At 44.5% G+C, this 22221-nt stretch overlaps 1 protein-coding gene across 13 annotated transcripts in view; it reads left to right on the top strand.

Moving 5' to 3' along the window:
* The window catches only part of dgkza (diacylglycerol kinase, zeta a), a 137437-nt gene that overhangs the window by 80861 nt on the left and 34355 nt on the right, over nt 1-22221 (top strand). For 3 of the 13 annotated variants that reach the window (XM_034296750.1, XM_034296759.1, XM_034296749.1), the window contains exons 2-25: nt 1505-2527; nt 3289-3397; nt 3543-3638; nt 5588-5665; nt 5960-6022; nt 8177-8233; nt 8453-8536; nt 8927-8995; nt 9123-9194; nt 9780-9896; nt 10118-10189; nt 10475-10528; nt 11050-11145; nt 11407-11489; nt 11900-11960; nt 12246-12359; nt 12744-12884; nt 13502-13580; nt 13785-13840; nt 14011-14073; nt 14675-14748; nt 14883-14994; nt 15136-15335; nt 16871-16971. In XM_034296750.1, coding sequence (XP_034152641.1) covers nt 1551-2527; nt 3289-3397; nt 3543-3638; nt 5588-5665; nt 5960-6022; nt 8177-8233; nt 8453-8536; nt 8927-8995; nt 9123-9194; nt 9780-9896; nt 10118-10189; nt 10475-10528; nt 11050-11145; nt 11407-11489; nt 11900-11960; nt 12246-12359; nt 12744-12884; nt 13502-13580; nt 13785-13840; nt 14011-14073; nt 14675-14748; nt 14883-14994; nt 15136-15335; nt 16871-16971 — 3028 coding nt within the window. In that variant the 5' untranslated portion in view covers nt 1505-1550. The remainder of the gene's footprint in view (nt 1-1504; nt 2528-3288; nt 3398-3542; nt 3639-5587; nt 5666-5959; nt 6023-8176; nt 8234-8452; nt 8537-8926; nt 8996-9122; nt 9195-9779; nt 9897-10117; nt 10190-10474; nt 10529-11049; nt 11146-11406; nt 11490-11899; nt 11961-12245; nt 12360-12743; nt 12885-13501; nt 13581-13784; nt 13841-14010; nt 14074-14674; nt 14749-14882; nt 14995-15135; nt 15336-16870; nt 16972-22221) is intronic. The other 10 variants (XM_034296763.1, XM_034296764.1, XM_020053432.2 and 7 more) reach the window with 7 other exon arrangements.

Genomic DNA, 22221 nt, shown 5'->3' with positions numbered 1-22221 from the left:
TGCTTAGTTTGTAGAGTGTGGCATTTGGCAGGCCAGGATTGCGGGTTCAATGCCCACAGGAGGGCCAATTGGAAAATGTATTCACTCAATGCTGTATGTCGACCTGGATAAGAGTGTTGGGTGAATTACTTGGATGTAAATGCACATTGGTGGTCTAGAGCTGCTGCTGCATGTGTTTGAGTCCAGCTTACTGCTTTTTTAGAAATAACTCTCAACAATCTTTCGCTAATGTGGCAACCACAATACAGCAGGAAAATGCCTTAAAACATAAGATTTTTATTTTGTGTGTGTCTTTGGAAGATGCTCTTATCCAGAGTGACAGATCATTTCCATATCATACAGACGGTGTAGCCTATTGGTCAAGGGAACAAAAGGTTGCTGGTTCTAAACCTCGAGTCGGTAAGGTGACATGTCTGTGGTTCTGTCCTTGGTCAAGACAGGTGACCCCATTTTGGCCCCAGGTTGTGGCTGAAAAACAGTAAGATTCTTAATAAAGTAATGGTAATAAACTAGTGTACTCCCTCAAATGGCAAGACACGTCTTAGTGCGTTCCATGTATGACTCACTGAATGGTTCACCCTCAGCGTGTGACTGACCATCTCATCTGCTTCCCGGTGCGAGACGCCAGGAGATGCTGGTGCCTCCATCAGCTGGAATCAAAGCACCAACGGGGTCCTCTGAGCACACCCCTTCCTTCACAACATCCCCTGTGAGGTGCACCTCCATCCCACAGCGTGGGCTTTCCAGTGGGTGACGCTGGTCTTGGAAATCTGTGCCCTCCCATGGAATGTGACGAGCTCTTGTTCCACCTGTCTGTAGAATTCCTGGTTTGGAATAGCAGTGGATGAGATGACAATGCCAGAAGAATGACTTCCTATATCCGTTTCATTCCCACCTTTGCATTCATTGGTGGCTTAGTGAAATAAGTTGTGTGGAGATGGACAGTCATATTGTTTGGTTCTTCCTGCTGAGGTGATTGAGCAGAATATGAAAGGTAGTTGCTGCTATATATATATATATATATATATGTGTATATGTATATGTATGTATATATGTATATGCTCAGGCACTGTTCATATGTGGTGTCACAGTAGCTATCGCGTGATAGGTCGACCTGGTCCCGGCTTTCCTTACCTCTGACAAAACCAGGCGAGGTGTAGCGTGACAGGTGCAACGTTATCGAACCCAGGCCTCCGCTCGCGTGGCATGTACTGCAGAGTAGAGCTGTTGTCGCTCTAGAAACGTTGGCTAATGTCCCTTGGTAAGCCGATCTAGTTAGGACAGCATCAGTAGTCAGACCATTTGAGCTCGCTCTTCGGGCGTCTGGGCCCAGGTTAGTGTCAGGTGTGCTTTCCCTTCTCTGGCAGCCATATCAGTTCCGATATTACGCCTCCGGCTTTTCCGCGCAGAGGCTCAGAAGGCACAGTACTGCATCTGTAGCGGTGAAGGTTTGACCTCGTCCTGCGTAGGCTGTGTGCTGACGGTCTGATTTTTGTATTGACAGCCGAGTGCCGAGTGGACAGTGAGAGGGAGGAAGCCGTGGGGTTGACATGGACACCTTTTTCCGCCGCCACTTTAAACTGAAAGGGGCGAATCAGAAATGGCCCGTTGTGGCGGTGCCCGCCAGCAAGGCTCGCCGGCGCTCCAGTGTAGGAATGCCCTCCGCTGGCCTCGTCCACCGTAGACGCTCCAGCGTAGGCCTGCCACCAATTACCCCGACCCAGCGGAGGCGCTCCAGCACTGGCTTGTCTTGCTTGGCTCGCCAGCAGCGCCGGCCTTCCGGCGGGCAGCTGGCGAGGACCCAGTACCAAGCCAGGCGTCGCTCCAGCACCACCATGACCTGTGTCCACCCGCGCTTTTCCGTCCGCCGCCGCCGGGCAGCCAGGCTTCGCACCATCGACCCCCATCTGCTGGGGCCCTCCATGCTGCTGGCCAGCCTGGTCCAGATGAGCGAGGAGGAGAAGAGGGGGGAGTGGGGTAGTGAGGCGGCGTCGGGAGACGTCACCGAGAGCTGCCTCTCTTCCTCCTCCTCCTCCTCCTGCTGCTGCTCCGAGTCAGACGGTGACAGCTGCAGCCAGAGCGAGGATAGCACCGGTTCAGAGGGCAGCGAGAGCGAATGGGAGGAGCCCGAGGAATCATCGCCATCACACTCTCTGTGGCAGGACCGTGCTCACAGCATGGCAGCTTTAACAGTGCAGAGCCTCCAGACCAGGCCCCTGATCCGCGCCCCACGATGCCTTCGCCGCAACTCCTCCCACCTGCTGCCGGCCGACGCGGTGCACCGCGGACGAACGTCTTCCGGCGTACACGGATTCTATCGCCGCTCCAGCCAGTACCGGAGGGCCTCCGCCGTGTCAAACGGCGGCAAGCAGCGCAGGAGGAGCTCCATTGCGGCCCGCCGCTTCTCTTCGTCCCTGTACAGGAACTGTCCCCCTTGTTGGAGACCCAACGGCCGCCGGGAGTCCCTCAGCCCCCTGCAAGGCCCCTACTACGACCCCCGACTGGAGTCTTGGAGTGGGTTTCTATCGTATGTAGACCCCCCCCCCCACCTTCGCCTGGGTCACTAGCAACGCTTTTGTGAGCTTGTTGGTGTGTGTGAGTGTGTGTGTGTCTCTCGTGGCAGGGGCCCGTATGGCAGAATACACACAGAGAAGGTATTGAACACACAGCTTCTGTCTTAGACTCTGTTACCTTGCATATAGTTTACACTAAACCATGCATATAGTCAAACAGGAGAAGGGGGAACTGTATACCAAAGTTAAAAGGCCGTTCTAGCCTTCGACCACCATTCCTGGTCTGAAGTTATGAAGTAATTTAAGCAGGAATTTTCATCTTTCAACTTTTTTTTTAAGAATGTGTTTTTGTCTAAGCCATCCACCGTGTGTAAGTGGTAGATCTATGATGTTTTACCCCAGATAGCGCTCTCCTGTGGTGTAGACAACTTGGAAGACAGGCATTTTTGTCGAGTGACTCGTGCGTTACCATTTCACACACGGTTGCACAAACCTTTAAACCCTCCTTTACGTCTGCTGTGCCAAACCAGACGGCAAACAGGCGGGCCACTTCCAGTGCTGTACATCGCACACTGTCAGCTGCAGCCTTTGTCATTCATCACGCTAAGCCTCTTTATTTGATCGTGGTCAAATTAATCTTTTTAGTTTTCATTTTTCATCAGCGAAGGTTGGCTTTACTGTTGGGGCAATTCGGTTCACGGGTGTTTCCGACGTGAAGCTTCTCTGTGACGTCGTGACAACCAATGAAAGGGGTGTGCCGTCTGTGTTGTTTCAGGAAGGCCATTGCTAAATCGGGTCTGCAGCACCTGTGTGGCCAGCCCAGCGCCTCGGCCTTGGCGAAGAGTGACCTGGACAGAGAGATCCGGAACAGCTGCGACTGGACTGTAAGTACCTCAGACCGTAACAGGCCACCTGCCCTCAACACATTTGTGCATTAGTTTACCCAGAGGGCCCGGCCCCGCGCAGTTATTCTTTGTGTATGGTGATATATTCCATGAGCTGAGATTCCAATTCTGCCGCTTCCTCTAGGAGAACGCCCTGTATGGGGAACACATCTGGTTTGAGACCAACGTCTCCGGGGACTTCTGTTACGTCGGAGAGCAGCACTGCATCGCCAAGACACTGGTGTGTGCTTATGTGTTAGTGTGTGTGTGTACTGGGGGCTGAAGCCAGAGCCGCCCCCAGCCTGGCCCTGTCTGCCACAGATGCTGTAACAGAAAAACGCCGTGAGGGATGAACATGAGCACATTAGAGGGAACATGGGAGTATGTTTTCTTCTTTTTTTTTACTCAAACTTGTCCAGGAGGCTGATCTGGTCTGAGGACAAACAAATATGATTGGTTGACTGAAGGGAGAGGGCGGAGCTAATGATTCAAAATCAGCTAAATGCTCTAAGTAAGAAGACATTTGACCAGGGTTAGTGCTTGTCCTGAACTCTTAACTATAACCTTTAATCCCGAACCTAACCCTAACATTTGCCCTAACCGTTTACATTTAAACTTTGAGTGACTTTAGAGTTGGGAAGTTTCACCCTTTCCATTGACTCAACCAATCACTTTTTTTGTTTACCGTGATTCATAATGGTAATTAAACTGAGACCTAGGTCTCTTTTAACAGTTGAGCACCGTATTACAGCAATAACAGCACATACAAATACCAGGAATGTGAAACAGGCATGCATTGGTAAAAATGCAATACATCAAACTGCCTTATAGGCTCTTGAATGTCTAACTTAAGGCTACTTTGCTAGACATTCCATGAGTGCAAGGTATGCGGGGGCAATTATATTTGTCTGGGAAGAATTGTTTCCAAGACATGTTTGAGTAAGTAAAACTCCCAACTCCTGTTAGCGGAGATGTAATTGTAGTCAACACTGAATGAATAGGAGGATTACCTCCCGTTGACTTTGTTTATCATCTGTCAGGGGATGGTACAGTCCAGAGTCATTCGACCTAGGGGCCTGCAGTAGTTCTATAGAACTCAGAATGTATATAGCTCGGTAGCCAATGTATTGCAAATGTAAACAGAGCAGTTTGACAAATGGGGTAATGTTATGAACATAAACACTGGCTCTATATTGGAACTGGAAACTGACAGGATTCTACCGAATGAGAGCCTGTAAAACAAGCCCTAATCATTTTCTTTTTTTCTCAGAGATTACATGTGTTATTTGTATGATATACACGGAGTGTGACACCATTTAAAAACAAAACTGTAATTCTACAATAAGCATGAGTTTCAGTGTATCCACATAACTGTAACACTTGGAGAAGGGCTGCCAGCTTGAGGGTGTTACGCTGCGTTTGTGGGTGGCGTGATGGGGAATTCGGTGGTTGTTGTATCGTATATATCCGTCAGGTATCCACATGCTTTGAACTGCAAAATGCATGGCCAATTGGCAACATAGTGCTGTTATCACGTTTAAATAATATGTATTCGTTAATAGCTGTTTTTTAAATAGTTTTTTGTTGTAAGATTGATCTGCCCAAAATGCTGTTGCCAAGGTCATTGCCTTAGTCGGTGTGGTCACTGGTCGGCATATGGTTAAAACCGGAGCTCAAGGATGATTGAGGAGTGTGTCGAAGGTAATTACTAATTGGATGACCATTCAAATGGATTATACCAAGCTAGTCGTAGGTGGGAAATTCCCACTTCACGCTATGATACGAACACAGCATGGGTATATGTTGGTGCTGATAGAGTGCATGGGCCAAGGAGCCGAAGAGTAATTGAGGGCTTTCTCCATTTTAGTATTATACTGCCATCTGGAGTGTGTCGTTGGAATGGGTAGAAATTCAATGTTGGGGATTTCCTGCCACCTGCAGGTGTGAACTTAGCTCAGGAGTTTAATTCACATTCTTCACATTCCTTCTTTAATCGCAAGGGGTAAAATCAGTTGCCTGCTTTAAAATGGTGAATGCATTGTGCTGCCCAGCTAAAACAGGCGTTGGGCCATTAATTGTCTAGTTAACATGTTGGTTATATCCTTAAAGAGGACGTTTTAATGCACTGTGACTAGAAGGGTCATTCAATTATGTTTCTTTTTGTTTCCCATCATGTCCTTGTGACCACAGCAAAAATCTATAGCCCGGAAAAAGTGTGCAGCCTGCAAGATAGTTGTTCACACAATCTGCATAGAGCAGCTAGAAAAGGTAAGTCTCTGACATTTTCACAACCAATGTTTCATTCGTTCCAGTGAAATGTGGAGGCACCTCATAACAGCAGGATTTTCCGTTAATAATCATCACCAAAGCTGTGCAAATGAAAACCACTGTACTTTTTATTTTGACAGGGATGTCTCTTTTCCAAATTAATAAATTAAGAAGATACAAACAATAAAAATGCCATTAAACAGACAAACAAATCATGATGAAAAGAGTATCCATCAGCTATGATGTGATTCAAAAGGTAGACATGCCAACCTAACCCGCCCTGCTCCTCTCCAGTTTTCGGACAGCGAGGCTATGCTCCATGAAGACAGCCTGGAAATCAAAGACCCCGAATTTAGAGTGAGACAATCTCTCTCAGACTGCTGGCAGATATAACTAGCGCTAGATCATAACTCCTCCCTTTACTCCTGACCCTCAATTGCTGCACTCTACTTGGGTCTCTCTGGATAATCGGTGACTTTCCAGATTAGACTGCTTTGATTCTTAATCATATAGAGGAATCTGCCTTTTCATTTTGTTTATCTTTTCCATAGGGATTTTGAGTTGATTTCAATCTATTTTCTCCTTTCCATTACTTTTCTAACATCTCATAACTGTGTTTATCTGCGGGTCTGTTTATATTGTTCCCGGCTGTTTCCGGGGGTGTTATGGTGGACGTAAACAGGAACTAGTGGTGGTGTTACTGACATAGTGACACATTACACCACAGGCTTCCTGTTTCAGTAGTTCTACTTCTAGGCTCAGGGATTGGCAAACTTTTTAATCACTCCACAGAGAATTTCCAGCTATTTATACATTTCCCAACAGTTATTGGCAGCCTTGGTAAAGAAGAGCCAAAATGGCTACCTTCGTCGTTCTTCAGCTTAATTTTACACTGCAAATATGAGAGATATCCAACGTTTAATAGAGGTAAAATTGTAAATGCTCAAGATAATTTTTCTGCTGGAAGTTCTTAAAGCAACCCTGTTTTAGCCTCCTGGCTTAGGCAGACAGATGTCGGGCCCTTGGCAGCAAAACAGAACCATAACATCCCCAGTCTTTCATCCGTGACCAGTGCACTTCTTTTGACCATATCTGACCACAGAGCAAAGTTCTACTCAAAGTTCCAATGACCTTTAGCAAAGGCAAGGTAATAAAGTCTTGATCAGAGTAGAGTCTTTCTTCTGTCAAGACATTGTAGCAGGTTGTTATAAAAAATATATAATTTGAAATAATACTGAACCAAATAAAACAATATTTGTGAGTGTATATATACATATACATTGGTGTTGTCAAATGATTAACATAATTAATCGCAATTAATCACAATCTTTTGTATTTAATCATGATTATTCGCCAACTAAGAATTTGTAAAAATGTTGCCATTTATATACACTTTTCTGTTTAAAAAACTGTGCATTATGTTAAAGACATACTGTGTTTTTTTGGAAACTATGGACAGTGCTTGACCTGGAATTAAATAAATGCAAGTTGTCACAGCCCTTAAGTGTTGGCCTGTAACTTACCAAAATAACTGCCAGCATTTATATGTAGCCCAGCATCTACATGTAAATCTAATTAGAAGGTTGCTGGTCTGTGATCCCATAGTTCTACCATCCCCTACCGTTATTCTCTGTGATTACTGCATAATACACAAACCAGAAAATCATCCATCAATAAAGCACATGTTTACTGGCCCCCCATGTCTAAACCCCATTCTAACCACATTTCAGCCTAAACGTCCAATGATAATACATTGATAAGCTTAAATGTGATTCAGTGGGTAAAATGCCTGCACACCCTGCAGCTGTCCAGACAAGAGGGGCTGATATGTGTTTTATACAGTCGCCTAACGTAGCAGTTGTTGTACTTGATGCCTTAATAAAGAGAACAATATGAGGAGGTAGAACTATGGGATCACAGACCAGCAACCTTCTAATTAGATTTACAGGTAGATGCTGGGCTACATATACAGCTCCAGAAAAAATTAAGACACCACTGCACCTTTTTCTTTCCTTTCCAAAGAAGTTGAAAAGCCAGGTTTTGAGTGAGGAACAGAAGGGTGCAGTGGTCCCTTAATTTTTTCCGGAGCTGTAGAGGCTGCGAGTTATTGTGATCAGTTAGAGGCTGACATTTAAGGGCTTTGACCGCTTGCATTTATTTAATTCCAAGTCAAACACTGTGCATAGTTTACCACAGAATACAGTCTTTAACATTATGCACTGCTTTTTAAACTGTGTGTATTAAGTGTACCATTTGAACACATTCTAAAATTGCATTTCTGTAAACATATTAATTTACTTCTCTACCATCACAAAGGTTGCCAACCCCTGCTTTAGCTAAACACAACAAATATAATCCTGTTAATTTTAACATTCAACCTCTCCTGTTGGCCCTTTTGGATGTCTGATTTAGCCTAATAGCTCGGTGCAGGGACTTGTCTAACATGCTGGAACAGACAGACAAAATAAACCCTTGTACTAACCCCCCCCAACCCCGTCTCTGCCATCATAGATCAACTTCAGGTGTAAACCATCCTTCAGGGAATCGGGCTCTAGAAATATACGAGAGGTAAGTGCCAGTACATGTCCCTTGGTGTTTGATCTCAATGACCGGTGTACTTATACTTTCACGGTGCTCATACTTTCCCCCCTCATGTATTTAATCCTCCTCTGCCTTTTTTCTCCATGTCATTCTGTGTCTGTGTCCTCTGTAACCCCTCCATCACTTGCACCCTGCTTCCTTTATGGCCTTTGACCTTTTCCTCACGCCACGCCTTGACTTGGTTAGCCAGTCCTCCAAAGACGAGGCGCTCTAAAGCGCCTCAGGCGGATAGCTAACAGCAAGGCCGCCCCTTTCCCGACCAACTCCCAGGTACCAGCCCAAAGCCACAGTTTTAGAGGCAGTCGTTCAATATGTTGCCCGGTTTTATGCAACATTTGGCATCTGATAAGACAAAGGAACAGTTAGGAGCTAAAGATCGGAATTGGGCTGCCTGTGTTAAAACAGATTTCGCTTTGGTTCAGATTCCCACATTATACCATACTTTGTTATTACCACACCAACTATCTTGTCCCAGAACTGGCTTTATTATGGGGGTCCACGATTATGGTGTGGGTCCAAACCTCTCATTTGCAATGATAAACAAGTTAACTCAGTGAACGTTTCTGTTGATATCACTCACCTGCTGCCTCATTTGTATTTGGAGTTGGACACAAGTGAGTGAGCTGACTGAAGTATGTGTATGGACGCCTGTTTTCCCAGCCCACCATAGTTCGACACCACTGGGTCCACCGGAGGCGCCAGGACGGGAAGTGTCGGCAGTGCGGGAAGGTGAACATATTAACATGTTGACAGCGCCAATTACCGGATTTCTTACCCAGTGTCACAAGATGAACGATGTCGCCAAACCAAGTTTTTCTGTCAGTTTACCTTCTGCTTCTACATCCCTTCGCTGCAGGGTTTCCAGCAGAAGTTTGCCTTTCACAGTAAGGAGATTGTGGCCATCAGCTGTTCCTGGTGCAAACAGGCAGTAAGTTGTGAGCTTTACTGCATGTATTGTCATGGGGCGACCGCTGCTGACTGTTAGGCTGCGGTGCCTTTTAACCACCGATGATGATTCGCACTCTGCTCATGCCAGACGTTAAGTATGATGATTCATTTGAAAATGCTTCCAATGGATATTGATTCAAGATTCCATTTAAGTTGTCGGTTGCGCGCAACGCCCGATTGAAATGTTCCTCGCTTTTAACCCAACCCTTCCAAATTGCCCGGGGAGCAGTTAGGATTTACTGACAGATGTTTCTCCTTTTCGGCTTAGGGATTCAATCTTGCAACCTTTTGGTTACAAGTCAGGTTTAACTACCAGGCTGCCTGTATAGGACACCGATGTATAGAATACAATAACTGATGTTGTATGTTGGGTTCAGTAGCTGTCTTCACCCTCTGGAATGACATAGAGTGCAATACGTCTGGTTGAATCGTGTTTTGTCCAAGACTCTTGCCGAGTTCTGTATGTTTTTAGCTATATTCATCTCAGACATTTGGGAGGGAATGTGTTAAGTGACTGACTTCTGTTCTGTGTCGTCCATCTTTTCCTCATTTCTTCCTGCTACAGTATCACAACAAGGTCTCGTGCTTTATGCTGCAGCAGATTGAGGAGGCCTGCTCTCTCGGGGCTCATGCCTCTGTCATCGTGCCACCCACCTGGATCATCCGGGTTCGCCGACCTCAGGTAGAAACGCCAACCTCCCATAAGTATTTAAATGCAAAACGGCAAGTTTCTTAAAATAGAACCTTGCTGTGTGTACTTACAACGAGTAGCCAAAAGAGGGCAGCAGTTGGTCGGTTTGTGGTATAAGCCAAACCCTTCACCCGTTATGTTGTTCATGGTGTTTCCAGAGATGTTCCTTCTGCATTTTGAATACACTTTGTCACCCTGTGTTGTACTTTCAGTCCTCACTAAAATCAAGTAAAAAGAAGAAACGGACCTCGTTCAAGCGCAAGTCCAGCAAAAAGGGAGTAGAGGTGAGTTTGAGACGATACCTCTGTCCCCACGAATGGCCACTCCTGCTGTTTTTGTTTGCCAAGAGACACAAATAGTGAGTTGCTACTTTTCTTCTGTACTCCATCTGGATGTTCTTGGTCGTTATCACATGACTGCTGAGACAACCCTGCTTGGGAGATAAGATGTGCTTGTCAATACAAACTCCCTGGCAAGACCCCATATCCCATAATGGGGCTTTTAATGCATTTACATGACAAATGGACGTACCGAAATAATTCTCTCTCCTGTCTGGCCTGTTTGGTTAGCCAGCCCTCCAAAGACAAGGCGCGCTTAAGTGCTTCAGAGGGAGACGACTCCAGGTACCATACCAACTCCAAAGATCTCCTTACCCCAAAGCCACATGTTGATTAATCAGAAGATTTGACTGATTGTTTTACTGTGCCACATAGAGGGCAGGAAGTTTCTGCACAGCCTCAGCTCAGTGCCATTTAATTTTAGTGAGCTACTTGGGTATTATGTTCTGTTATGGTTCTGAAACTACAGTTCATAACAAAACGGCAATCAAAGCGGTTAGAGCCCATTTCCTTCTCTATCTCCAACTTCTGAACATCCAGCTGTCATCGTTCACCTTGCTAAATGCATCCTTCTTTGTTTACACTCCCACACTCTCTCTCTCTCTCTCTCTCTCTCACACTCTCTCTCCCTCTCTCTCCCTCTCTCTCTCTCTCTCTCACACTCTCTCTCCCTCTCTCTCTCTCTCTCTCTCTCTCTCACACTCTCTCTCTCTCTCTCTCTCTCTCTCTCACACTCTCTCTCCCTCTCTCTCCCTCTCTCTCTCTCTCTCGCTCTCTCCCTCTACTCCCACTTTCCCTGTGTGCAGGAGGCCCGCTGGAAGCCTTTCATTGTTAGACCCATTCCATCTCAGCTCATGAAGCCGCTGTTGGTGTTCGTCAACCCAAAGAGCGGGGGGAACCAGGTGAGACGTGCCCTCCGGTGCCGTAGCTGTCAGTGCAGGCCCAGTGAACCGAGTCTCGACACCAGTCACAGGTGTAATCCTGACCGGCCTAAAAGGACGTCCGTGAGAGAAAACACTGCCTGCATCTCAAAGATCCCGTGACCCATTCACCCAGCTTGATCACTCCGTTATACATAAATAGCAGCAGGCTAATTGAAAACATATTTGTTAAGATGGTGATGAAGAAGCACTGTTAGTAATTACGCACTGTGTCATTTTCAGGGGGCCAAGATCATCCAGTCTTTCATGTGGTATCTCAACCCACGCCAAGTGTTCGACCTGAGTCTGGGAGGGCCCAAGGATGGGTACGTTATTCAGCATAGCAAGCAAACAACTTGGCAGCGCCGGCTTCCTCACTCTTATGAATGTTAAACAACTCTGGCCCTAAATCCAACATAATTATACACTTTCTCAGTCTTTGAGCCTCTCCCCAGCTCAGCGTTCAGTGATGCAGAGCATCTTCTTGTTAGATATATCTGAACCCAAAAGAAGTGGTTTTAATTCTGAGTGTTCTTTTGATATATTTTTGTTACTCTTTTTGTCGGCTCTGAGGCCTTTATTTTTTTCTTTGGGGTGGGGGGGGTTTGTGATCCTTGGTTGTGCTGAGACGCCGCTAATTAAATGAGTGCAGGAGACCTTCATTAACGAGCCTCTGTGGACTGACTTTCAGACTGAATATAGAAGTTGATTTTGTCTCTGGCTCTGTCTCACCAAGGTTAGAAATGTACCGTAAGGTCCATAACCTGAGGATACTGGCGTGTGGAGGGGATGGCACGGTGAGTTCAAAACAGGCTTGTTCAACAACAGACCTTTTTTAAGCGCTAAAACGCCCAAACCATGTTCTCATTTAAATAACAGCCCATGGTATCTCATGTCTGGCTTATGCCCTTAAATGCCCGTCCAAGCCCTGAACTTTAATGGTTATTGAAGAGATTTAACATCAGCAGGACAATGCAGGTTTTGTTCTTTTAGCTGTTAAATAGCTTGTTCATCAAGGAAATAAAATGGATAATGTCGTGCATGGTGACGGTAAACACAGCTGCTGTTTGGTGCGTGCATAGGTTGGCTGGATCCTGTCAGCTCTGGACGAGCTCCAGTTGAACCCCCAGCCTGCCGTGTCCATCCTGCCTTTGGGGACGGGCAATGACCTGGCCAGAACCCTCAACTGGGGTGGGGTGAGTTTCTAAAAAATAACAAAACAGTGTGAATATTTCCAATGGTCTCAGAACATTTCATATGTTTTTGTTAGCATTTGTGTGTTAAATACTTACCATTGGTGTACATACTTGTACTTTTTTTGGTCTTTTTTTCAACTTTTGTAATTTAGATGCTGTACTTTCTAAATGTACTTAATATGGTTATAGTAAATGCTAATTAAATATTAATGTGAAGTTGATGTTAAATACATTAAATGTATTTCAAATATTCCAATTGAGATAATGTATATCTGAAAACTATTTATGTCTTTAAAGATGTTGTGCTCCACATCCAGGCTCACATTTCGGTAGGAATAGATGCTTTCCACATGCATTCTGTTTCATGAAGTTGTCCTTCTCTAGGGTTACACGGATGAGCCGGTGTCTAAGATCTTGTCTCATGTAGAAGACGGGAATATCGTCCAGCTGGACCGGTGGAATCTAGTAGTCGAGCCCAACCTGGAGGCTGCTGCGGAAGAGAAAGATGATCAGCAGGCTGACAAGGTACACGACCCCACGAGACACCCCCACCACCCTGCCCCATCAATTCCCAGGCAGTCAGCTGTCACTACATATCATGTTCTCAAGACCAGGACCCGGACGGGGGACGCAGAGATTCAAGCTTGATCAACTTTGAACCTATCCCTTTTGACCTGTCACTTCATCTGTCAGATTTGAGTAATAACATCGTAAATCAGGTCTTGGCTGTAATGTCTTTTCATTGAGGCCCAATGAATGAACCTTTCTACAATGTCACAAGGTAATTTCTTTGTTGTTACCAGGGACATGGCAGATCACACTCTTAAATACCTCCATGGCATTAAGCCTGCTCACGGACTAAAAATTTCAAGCTCAATCGAAATCTCTGCTGATCTTGATTTTTTTTAGGTCAGGACGATTTTAAATCTGTCCACAAAATTGGACAGGTTTTGTTGGTTAGTTGGGAGAGATTAGATGATCAGTATATTGAGTGAAAAAAGTCTACATTGTTTTGGTCAGTGTAAAAGCTATAGGGCTAATGCTGGATTCAGGCTCACGGTTCTGCTCAGATTAAATGTTGAAATGTTTACGTTATGAATCCAGATTTCTGAGAACTATGCGATATTGGATCTTTTCCACAGCTTCCCCTTGATGTCTTCAACAACTACTTCAGCCTTGGCTTCGATGCACATGTGACACTAGAATTCCACGAGTCTCGAGGTTGGTCTGAAGTCTGCTCTCATTCAGATCGACCAGTAACCATTGAATACCCATGTAATGTCATTGATGACCAGAATATGCACTGTCCATACCAAGCTCACTTCGATGACAACCAACTGGACAGTCTTGTGAGAATGAACTGCTTGTCAAATAACTGTGTTATGTTGCTAATATTGTGCTTTTGTCTTTACCTATGCTTCTCAGAGGCCAACCCAGAGAAATTCAACAGCCGCTTTCGGAACAAGATGTTCTATGCAGGAGTGGGTACCACTTTTATTTTGTTAACTTGACACAAACATCCTTTGTCATCACTGTTGCCATCAGTGTTGACAGTAATCGTGGCGTTTGTGGCCATAGCTTTAGTTGGGTATTGATTTCTTTCCTCGTTAATAATCTACATGTGGGATTCTCTGGTGCCCCTTCAAAACAGACGGCCTTCTCAGACTTTCTCATGGGGAGCTCCAAAGACCTGGCCAAACACATCAAGGTTGTGGTGAGTTCAGCTTCAAACGAACGATCACATTCATTTTATAAAGCAATCCTTACATTAGCAGTTGCTTCTACCGGCACCCAGCCTGACTCTTAACATCACGTCGACTTTGGCTTGAGCTCCTGTTGTGTGACTAGTAATTCGTAAAGGTTGTTTTTATTTATTCATAAACAGACATTTACTTTGAGTGCCTGGGCTTCATTGTAAGCGTTGTGATCTCTACGACCTACTAAATGGCATTTCATTAGTCTGACAAATGTGTTCTTTAGAACTGGCGTCAGAATTTGCCGCCATTTTTGGCTTGGGGTGGTTTAGTGGTTAGGGCTGCTGCCTTCAACACGAACACTGCGTAGATGTGGGTTTGATTCCCGAACAAAGTTAACTGCCGTCTTTCCCGTCTCCTCACTGTCTCCACCCTGAATGAGTCAGGAAACATGCGAGGGGGCGGGGCTGCCTCACTGTTAAATGTGTAATGAAAGAAGGTGGCGCCGTTTTGACGTCGGTCCTTGTCAAAGGCCGTGTCAGAAGTCATCCAGGAATGATCCTAGCGCTAACCTGCACGCTAAACGTCTGTCTGTTTTATGTGTCTGTTTCCTGTCATCAGTGCGACGGTACCGACCTCACCTCAAAGGTTCAGGATCTGAAGCTGCAATGTCTGGTGTTCCTGAACATTCCCAGGTTAGCAGCTAGTGTACTGTCTTGTGCCATGTTCTTCAAAGGCAGAATGGCATGTTGACACTTTTTTAAATGTCACTTTTATGTAGTCTACAATCATCACCAAACTATGTGTGTGTGTGTGTGTGTGTGCGTAGATACTGCGCCGGCACGATGCCTTGGGGAAACCCAGGTGAGCACCACGACTTTGAGCCACAGCGGCACGACGACGGCTGCATCGAAGTCATCGGCTTCACCATGACCTCTCTGGTAATGGCCTCGCAGCTCCCATGTGCCTTGGGGGTTAGCAACGCAACGGTTCAGTTGGCGTGTCCACTCAGTGGAGCTCGTCAGCGGCTTCCCGTTTTGTGCCCTCGCTCTGACCCATGACTTGTCTCCTTGGTGCTGTAGGCGACGCTGCAGGTAGGAGGTCACGGCGAGCGGCTGAACCAGTGCAGGGAGGTGACTCTCACCACCTACAAGCCCATCCCCATGCAGGTGGACGGGGAGCCATGCAAGCTCGCCCCCTCAATCATCCGCATTTCCCTGCGGAACCAAGCCAACATGGTGCAGAAGGCCAAGAGGAGGACCTCTATACCACTACTCAACGAGTGAGTAATACAGTCGAGCAAACGGCCCCCTCATTCTCCCCAACCCTTCCATTTTCAACGGTTTGTTTCTAAATAGTATATTGTATTCCATTTGCCCCGACAATGGTGGACGTCCGCTCTGCACCCGCTGAGGTAATCCACTGCCGTGGCTTAAGTGTCTGCTGTACTTCGTTTAATCTTCCGGCCGTCAATTTGCCACTACTCACTCTAGGTTTGGGGAGATGGGAGTTGTTTAAAAGCATTTCCCTAGTTTTAATTAGGGTCCTTCAATTTGCTCTGCAGTTCCTTTCTGTGTGATTTAGGTGTCAAGCTGGTTTCTTAAACCTACTAGTCAGAGCTGGTTGAATTCAATTGTTGGATTCCCTGAAGTTCCAGCAAACGACATTCATTAAAGTTATCTGCAAATCATGTCTTTATTGTTATATTTATCATCCCCAGTCTATATTCAGGATGAGAACAGAAGATATATTATCTGAATAAATAGCTCTATTGATTTTCTTTTCTAACTCCTGTTGTAGTTATTTTTCTTGCTCATTTCATACTTGGCCAGTTCAGCTGGGAGTCTGGCGACAATGTATTGACTTGGTGCCGGAGGGGGGAAATAAATCCTCCATTTAAGGAATTGAAATGTCCAGGGAGGAGACAAATTCAAGGATGGTGTTTAAAGAAGCCAAGATTAAGTAGTAGCTCTCCAAACCCCGTTCCATTATTGCATCTTTATACCAGTCTCGCTTCGGTATAAAAAACACCAGGCGCTTGGAGCAAAAGTTGAGATGATAAAATGCAAATGAGGCTAGAAATCAAACAAACAAGCCATCTGTGTTTACTCAAACACTTAAATTGTATGAGATCGAACTCCACTGTTAGATCAAACTATTCTGCCAGTTTTTCGAATGCAAGGAAATAAAACAGATGCCATTTTCTATTGTCAGGTGTTGGTTATGCAGGGACAGGATGCTTTGTTATAGTCACAGTGTTGTTGTTTTTGGGGTCTCTCACACACGGCAAACAGGTCGCATCCACCACAGAATGCGACTGTTTTTCTTGAATACGTAATCATCCTGAAGGCGTAACAATGACAAACAGAAGAAGGGGAATCTATGCTGTATTCCTGCCATCCAGGAAGTTATGTGGGTCGACACGCGTGAGGGCAAGCTTCCTGACCTGATGACCTCCCTCAACTATGCAGGCGCCCGAGCGAGTCGCTAGAGCATGAAGAGACCAGGAAATCCCAGCTGACAATGCCTAACCCATCCCCATGCGCTGGCCCATTTAAATAGGCTGTGGATTTTACCTCTAGTCATCTAGCAAAGCAGTCGAGGCTCGAACCTAGCCTGTGGTGGTCAGCATAGTGCTATGAAAGTGCTCCTTAAATCCCGTGTCACAAAGGTTTCAGTAGAGCAGCGATATTGCAACGCTAACAATTGTGATTGAATTCCCTTCAGGGGCTGATTACCGAAAATGTATGCACGTTTGTTAAACTACTAAAATGTTTAATGTAGTAAAAATGACCTTCTTTTTGTGGTCTTCCTCAGCCAGCAGCCCTTTCCGGAGAGGTTGAGGATCCGGGTCAACCGTATCAGCATGCACGATTATGAAGCGCTTCATTACGACAAGGAGAAACTCAAAGAGGCCTGTGAGTATTCAATCTTTTGTCTAACGCACTGGAACGTCATCCTCCTTCAGAGATGGCCCGGCTGCACTAAGAGGATTACCATGGTCTCTTGAGTAAAGCTTTATGAAGTATTGTTTCTTAGAGACGACAAAACCACAGGCTTTTTCAGGAGAGCAAAATCCTGTCCATACGCAAGTGACCTGGGCCGGTCGGTGAGAGGCATTGCCTGAATATGTACATGCGACGTGTCTGCGCACCCATCGCATAGGTAGTCCCTTTTGATTTATACGGCACTTAGCATAAAATCCAGAAATGTTGTCTTCTGGTTCCTACCGAAGAGGGAAGAACGGAAGAAGGGAGTCCGCCATTGGCTCTAGGTTTCTCCATCCATCCACTCTAATGCCCCCCCCCCATCCCTGGCAGGCCTCTCCATTGCTGAGAGTTTATCATGCAATATGAGCCTGGTGACTCTGGCTGGATATCAAGTGTCTGTCTGGAAGGCGATAATGAGGTGGCTACTCATTACTGTGTCTAAATGAGGCCCTCAGGGGGCCTCGAAGGGCCTTTCTGTCCACCGCTTCCTGTTTTACAGCTTCCTGGGGCACCTGTGTGCCAGGCCAAAACGGCAGTCACCTCCGCAACGCAGCCGGAGCCACCTCCCGTTCTCAGTTGCACTTACAGTCACATCCGCAAACCTACTGTGACTGTTCTGGACAGTGAAACGGTGGTAGTTATTTCCTCCCCCCTCCCTCGCCCAACGCAGTGTGTGTGGTTCTCATGAAAACAAAGCCAACCCTTTCCATTTTAGATACAAAAGCATGATGAGTGCAGAAATCAACTATCATTCCAAAGGCTCATGTATCGTTTTTGGGAAAGTGTTTAATTTTAAATGAAATGCTGCTTTTTAAAAATAACATCCTATGATGTCCTTAAATGTATTCTGACTAAACCTTAAGTACTGCATGTTGCTGTGATTTATCCATAATCTTGATGGTACACTAGCTGAACTTTAAACTAGACTAATAGTGTAAAGTTAATCATTTAACACATTAACGGTCATCTAGAGAAGTAGACCTTAAATTAGCATTAAGTTAAGTCAATGTATTCACGTATGTACATTAAGTCAATGTATTCACGTATGTACATTAAGTCAATGTATTCACGTATGTACATTAAGTCAATGTATTCACGTATGTACATTAGGTTAATGTATTCACGTATGTACATTAGGTTAATGTATTCACCTATGTACATTAAGTCAATGTATTCACGTATGTACATTAAGTCAATGTATTCACGTATGTACATTGTTAAGTCAATGTATTCACGTATACAGTGGGGAGAACAAGTATTTGATACACTGCCGATTTTGCAGGTTTTCCCACTTACAAAGCATGTAATTTCTGTAATTTTTATCATAGGTACTCTTCAACTGTGAGTGACGGAATCTAAAACAAAAACCCCGAAATGTATGATATCATACGTTTCCTGTAGTTCTTGACCAGGTTTGCACACACTGCAGCAGGAATCCACAGGCCACAATCAACAACCTGATCAACTCTATGCGAAGGAGATGTGTTGCACTGCATGAAGCAAATGGTGCTCACACCAGATACTGACTGGTTTTCGGGCCTCCCATTACAGAGAAACTGCACATTTTAGAGTGACCTTTTATTGTGGCCAGCCTAAGACACACCTGTGCAATAATCATGCTGTCTAATTAGCATCTTGATATGTATATACACACATACACACACATATACAGAAGAGAGAACAAGTATTTGTTACACTGCCAATTTTGCAGGTTTTCCCACTTACAAAGCATGTCCAGGTCCTGCCGTGTCTGTAATTTTTATCATAGGTACTCTTCAACTGTGATTGACGGAATCTAAAACAGAAATCCAGAAATGTATGATATCATACGTTTCCTGTAGTTCTTGACCAGGTTTGCACACACTGCAGCAGGATTTTCGGCCCACTCCTCCATACAGACCTTCTCCAGATCCTTCAGGTTTCGGGGCTGTCGCTGGGCAATACAGACTTTCAGCTCCCTCCAAAGATTTTCTATTGGGTTCAGGTCTGGAGACTGGCTAGGCCACTCCAGGACATTGACATGCATCTTACGGAGCCACTCCTTAGTTGCCCTGGCTGTGTGTTTGGGGTCGTTGTCATGCTGGAAGACCCAGCCACGACCCATCTTCAATGCTCTTACTGAGGGAAGGAGGTTGTTGGCCAAGATCTTGCGATACATGGCCCCATCCATCCTCCCCTCAATACGGTGCAGTCGTCCTGTCCCCTTTGCAGAAAAGCATCCCCAAATAATTATCTTTCCACCTCCATGCTTCACAGTTGGGATGGTGTTCTTGGGGTTGTACTCATCCTTCTTCTTCCTCCAAACTCGGCGAGTGGAGTTTAGACCAAAAAGCTCTATTTTTGTCTCATCAGACCACATGACATTCTCCCATTCCTCCTCTGGATCATCCAGATGGTCATTGGCAATCTTCAGACGGGCCTGGACATGCGCTGGCTTGAGCAGGGGGACCTTGCGAGCGCTGCAAGATTTTAATCCATGAAGGCGTAGTGTGTTATTGATGGTTTTCTTTGAGACTGTTGTCCCAGCTCTCTTCAGGTCATTGACCAGGTCCTGCCGTGTAGTTCTGGGCTGATCCCTCACCTTTTTCATGATCATTGATGCCCCACAAGGTGAGATCTTGCATGGAGCCCCAGACTGAGGGAGATTGACCATCATCTTGAACTTCTTCCATTTTCTAATAATTGCACCAACAGTTGTTGCCTTCTCACCAAGCTGCTTGCTTATTGTCCTGTCGCCCATCCCAGCCTTGTGCAGGTCTACAATTTTATCCCTGATGTCCTTACACAGCTCTCTGGTCTTGGCCATTGTGGAGAGGTTGGAGTCTGTTTGATTGAGTGTGTGGACAGGTGTCTTTTATACAGGTAACAAGTTCAAACAGGTGCAGTTAATACAGGTAATGAGTGGAGAACAGGAGGGCTTCTTAAAGAAAAACCAACAGGTCTGTGAGAGCCGGAATTCTTACTGGTTGGTAGGTGATCAAATACTTATGTCATGCAATAAAATGCAAATTAATTATTTAAAAGTCATACAATGTGATTTTCTGGATTTTTGTTTTAGATTCCGTCTCTCACAGTTGAAGTGTACCTATGATAAAAATTACAGACCTTTACATGCTTTGTAAGTGGGAAAACATGCAAAATCGGCAGTGTATCAAATACTTGTTCTTCCCACTGTACATTGTTAAGTCAATGTATTCACTTATGTACATTGTATCTCCAGAGTTCTCAAGCACTCCTTATTAACCCCACTAGGATTTCTCATTACCGAAACAGCTAAAGCTCAAATTGGTAAAAAGTCGGTTTTAATTTGATTATAATTGTGTGAAATCTATTTTTCCCCAGTGTTAAATTTAACTCAATCCTCAATTGAGCAATGAAAATGAAATAAGTATTTGTCTAATGGATAAAAAAACACTATATTAATGAAATGTAGTAGAAATCCTGAGCTGCGTTTCAAGAGGACATTATATGAAGAAAATTAAAATGTTTGGTCAAATATGTGTTTTGAGAATGTTTGTATGTTTGTTTGGTCTCAAAAGATAGTGGACAGCATATGTTTTGTCTGAGATTAAATGAAGGATGTTGTTCTGAAATTTAGGTGGTGCTGCAGTTTGATTGTTCTCCAAACAAAACTGCAACATTTACCACCTCCTAGTTATGTTGAATGCAATAGATGCAGTTTGGGTCCGTTTCTGTCTTAAATTACACAAATCCCAGCTCCTCGCGATCAATATCTTTTAAGACATGTGTGTAAATGAAAAAGTATTATAAATACATGCAATTTTACTTTGGTATTATACTACCTGATATAAAATGTCCTAATACGTTTTTATTCTTAGGCCTTTTTTCACCACAAGATGGCAGAGCATGCAACTGAAAGAAAATACGTCATGCTTTTAAATGTGAAGTACAATTGAACTGATTCTAAAAATAGACTGAATAGAAAACTGTAGAAAAGAATGTCCATATTAAACTGTCATACAGCATACTTTGTTAATGCATGGTGTGGCTCGCTCACATACTACAGATTTCCATAGGCAAACGTTACGAATATATGCATGCAAAGAATCATTAACTTCATTCTACTTATCACTGTCAGTTCTTCTGGCTACGATATATTTTGTTAGATCCCTGATGTTTCACATGGACCCTGTGTTACAGTTGGTATTAGCAGTCAGAGCTTCACCCTTTTTACATGTGGCCTGATTGTTGTTTATGAAAAAAATCCACTGTCCCATAAATCCATATTTGCATATTTAATTTAAACATGGATGCAAATTATTAGATTAGATTGCATATAAGTGATCAAGAATAAGGCCTTGTCCACACCTACGTGGGGATTTTTTAAAACATTTTTAAAAGAAATTGCGTAGATACAAGCACCGTTTAAAAAAAATCTCAGTCCACATGAATAGGCAAAAACACACTAAAGAACATGCCAAACCAACAGGCGATGATACAACCCTAACCTTAAAGCCATGTTGGCCAATCAGAAGCCTGAAAAACGTTATTACCAGTTCCGGTAGGCGGACAACAATGAGCGTTGCATGTAGCAGTGATAACAGTGACCTCCGTAGCACATTCTGACGCCTCAGTTCCTCAATATAGTGGGAGAGTAACTGTACATTTCTCTGTACACATGTAAAAAGTCCTGTTAGCAAGGTTAAAACCAGCATTATTTTGGCTACATTGCACAAAATCAATGGAGGTAATCAATGGAGGTAACGGCGCACACTCTGACGTTACAAGCCAAAAGCTCAGTTTTCCCTGTCTACATATCAACACTGAAAACACAGTTTCTAAATATCTTCACCCTGGAAGAAGTTTTTCAAAAGGTCAGTTTGCAGTGACCTAAAACGCAGTTTTGCGTGTGGACAAAAGGCCAAAACGCATAGAAACCCCCCAATTTCAAAAATACCCATGTGCATGTGGACTAGGCCAAAGTTTGCTGTAATATGAGTTGATTTGGAGCTTTACATGCTTTAGACACATTTTCATAATGCTTTGGTGGTGCTAATGTGACAACTAATGTTTTCTGTAACAAAACAAAATGAGACAACAAAGCCACATAAAAATCGGTGAACAATCCCTTTAACTCGATTCTCTTGTCTCTGATCCCAAAATATAGAATGTGGTTACTAGTTACACAGGTGTCGCAGTTGCCTGACACCTATAAAG

Source organism: Esox lucius, chromosome 2 (genome assembly GCF_011004845.1).
Source record: "Esox lucius isolate fEsoLuc1 chromosome 2, fEsoLuc1.pri, whole genome shotgun sequence".
Classification (NCBI taxonomy): Eukaryota; Metazoa; Chordata; class Actinopteri; order Esociformes; family Esocidae; genus Esox; species Esox lucius.
Note: the sequence above shows the minus strand (reverse complement) of the source record. Positions and strands in the feature narration are given on the sequence as shown.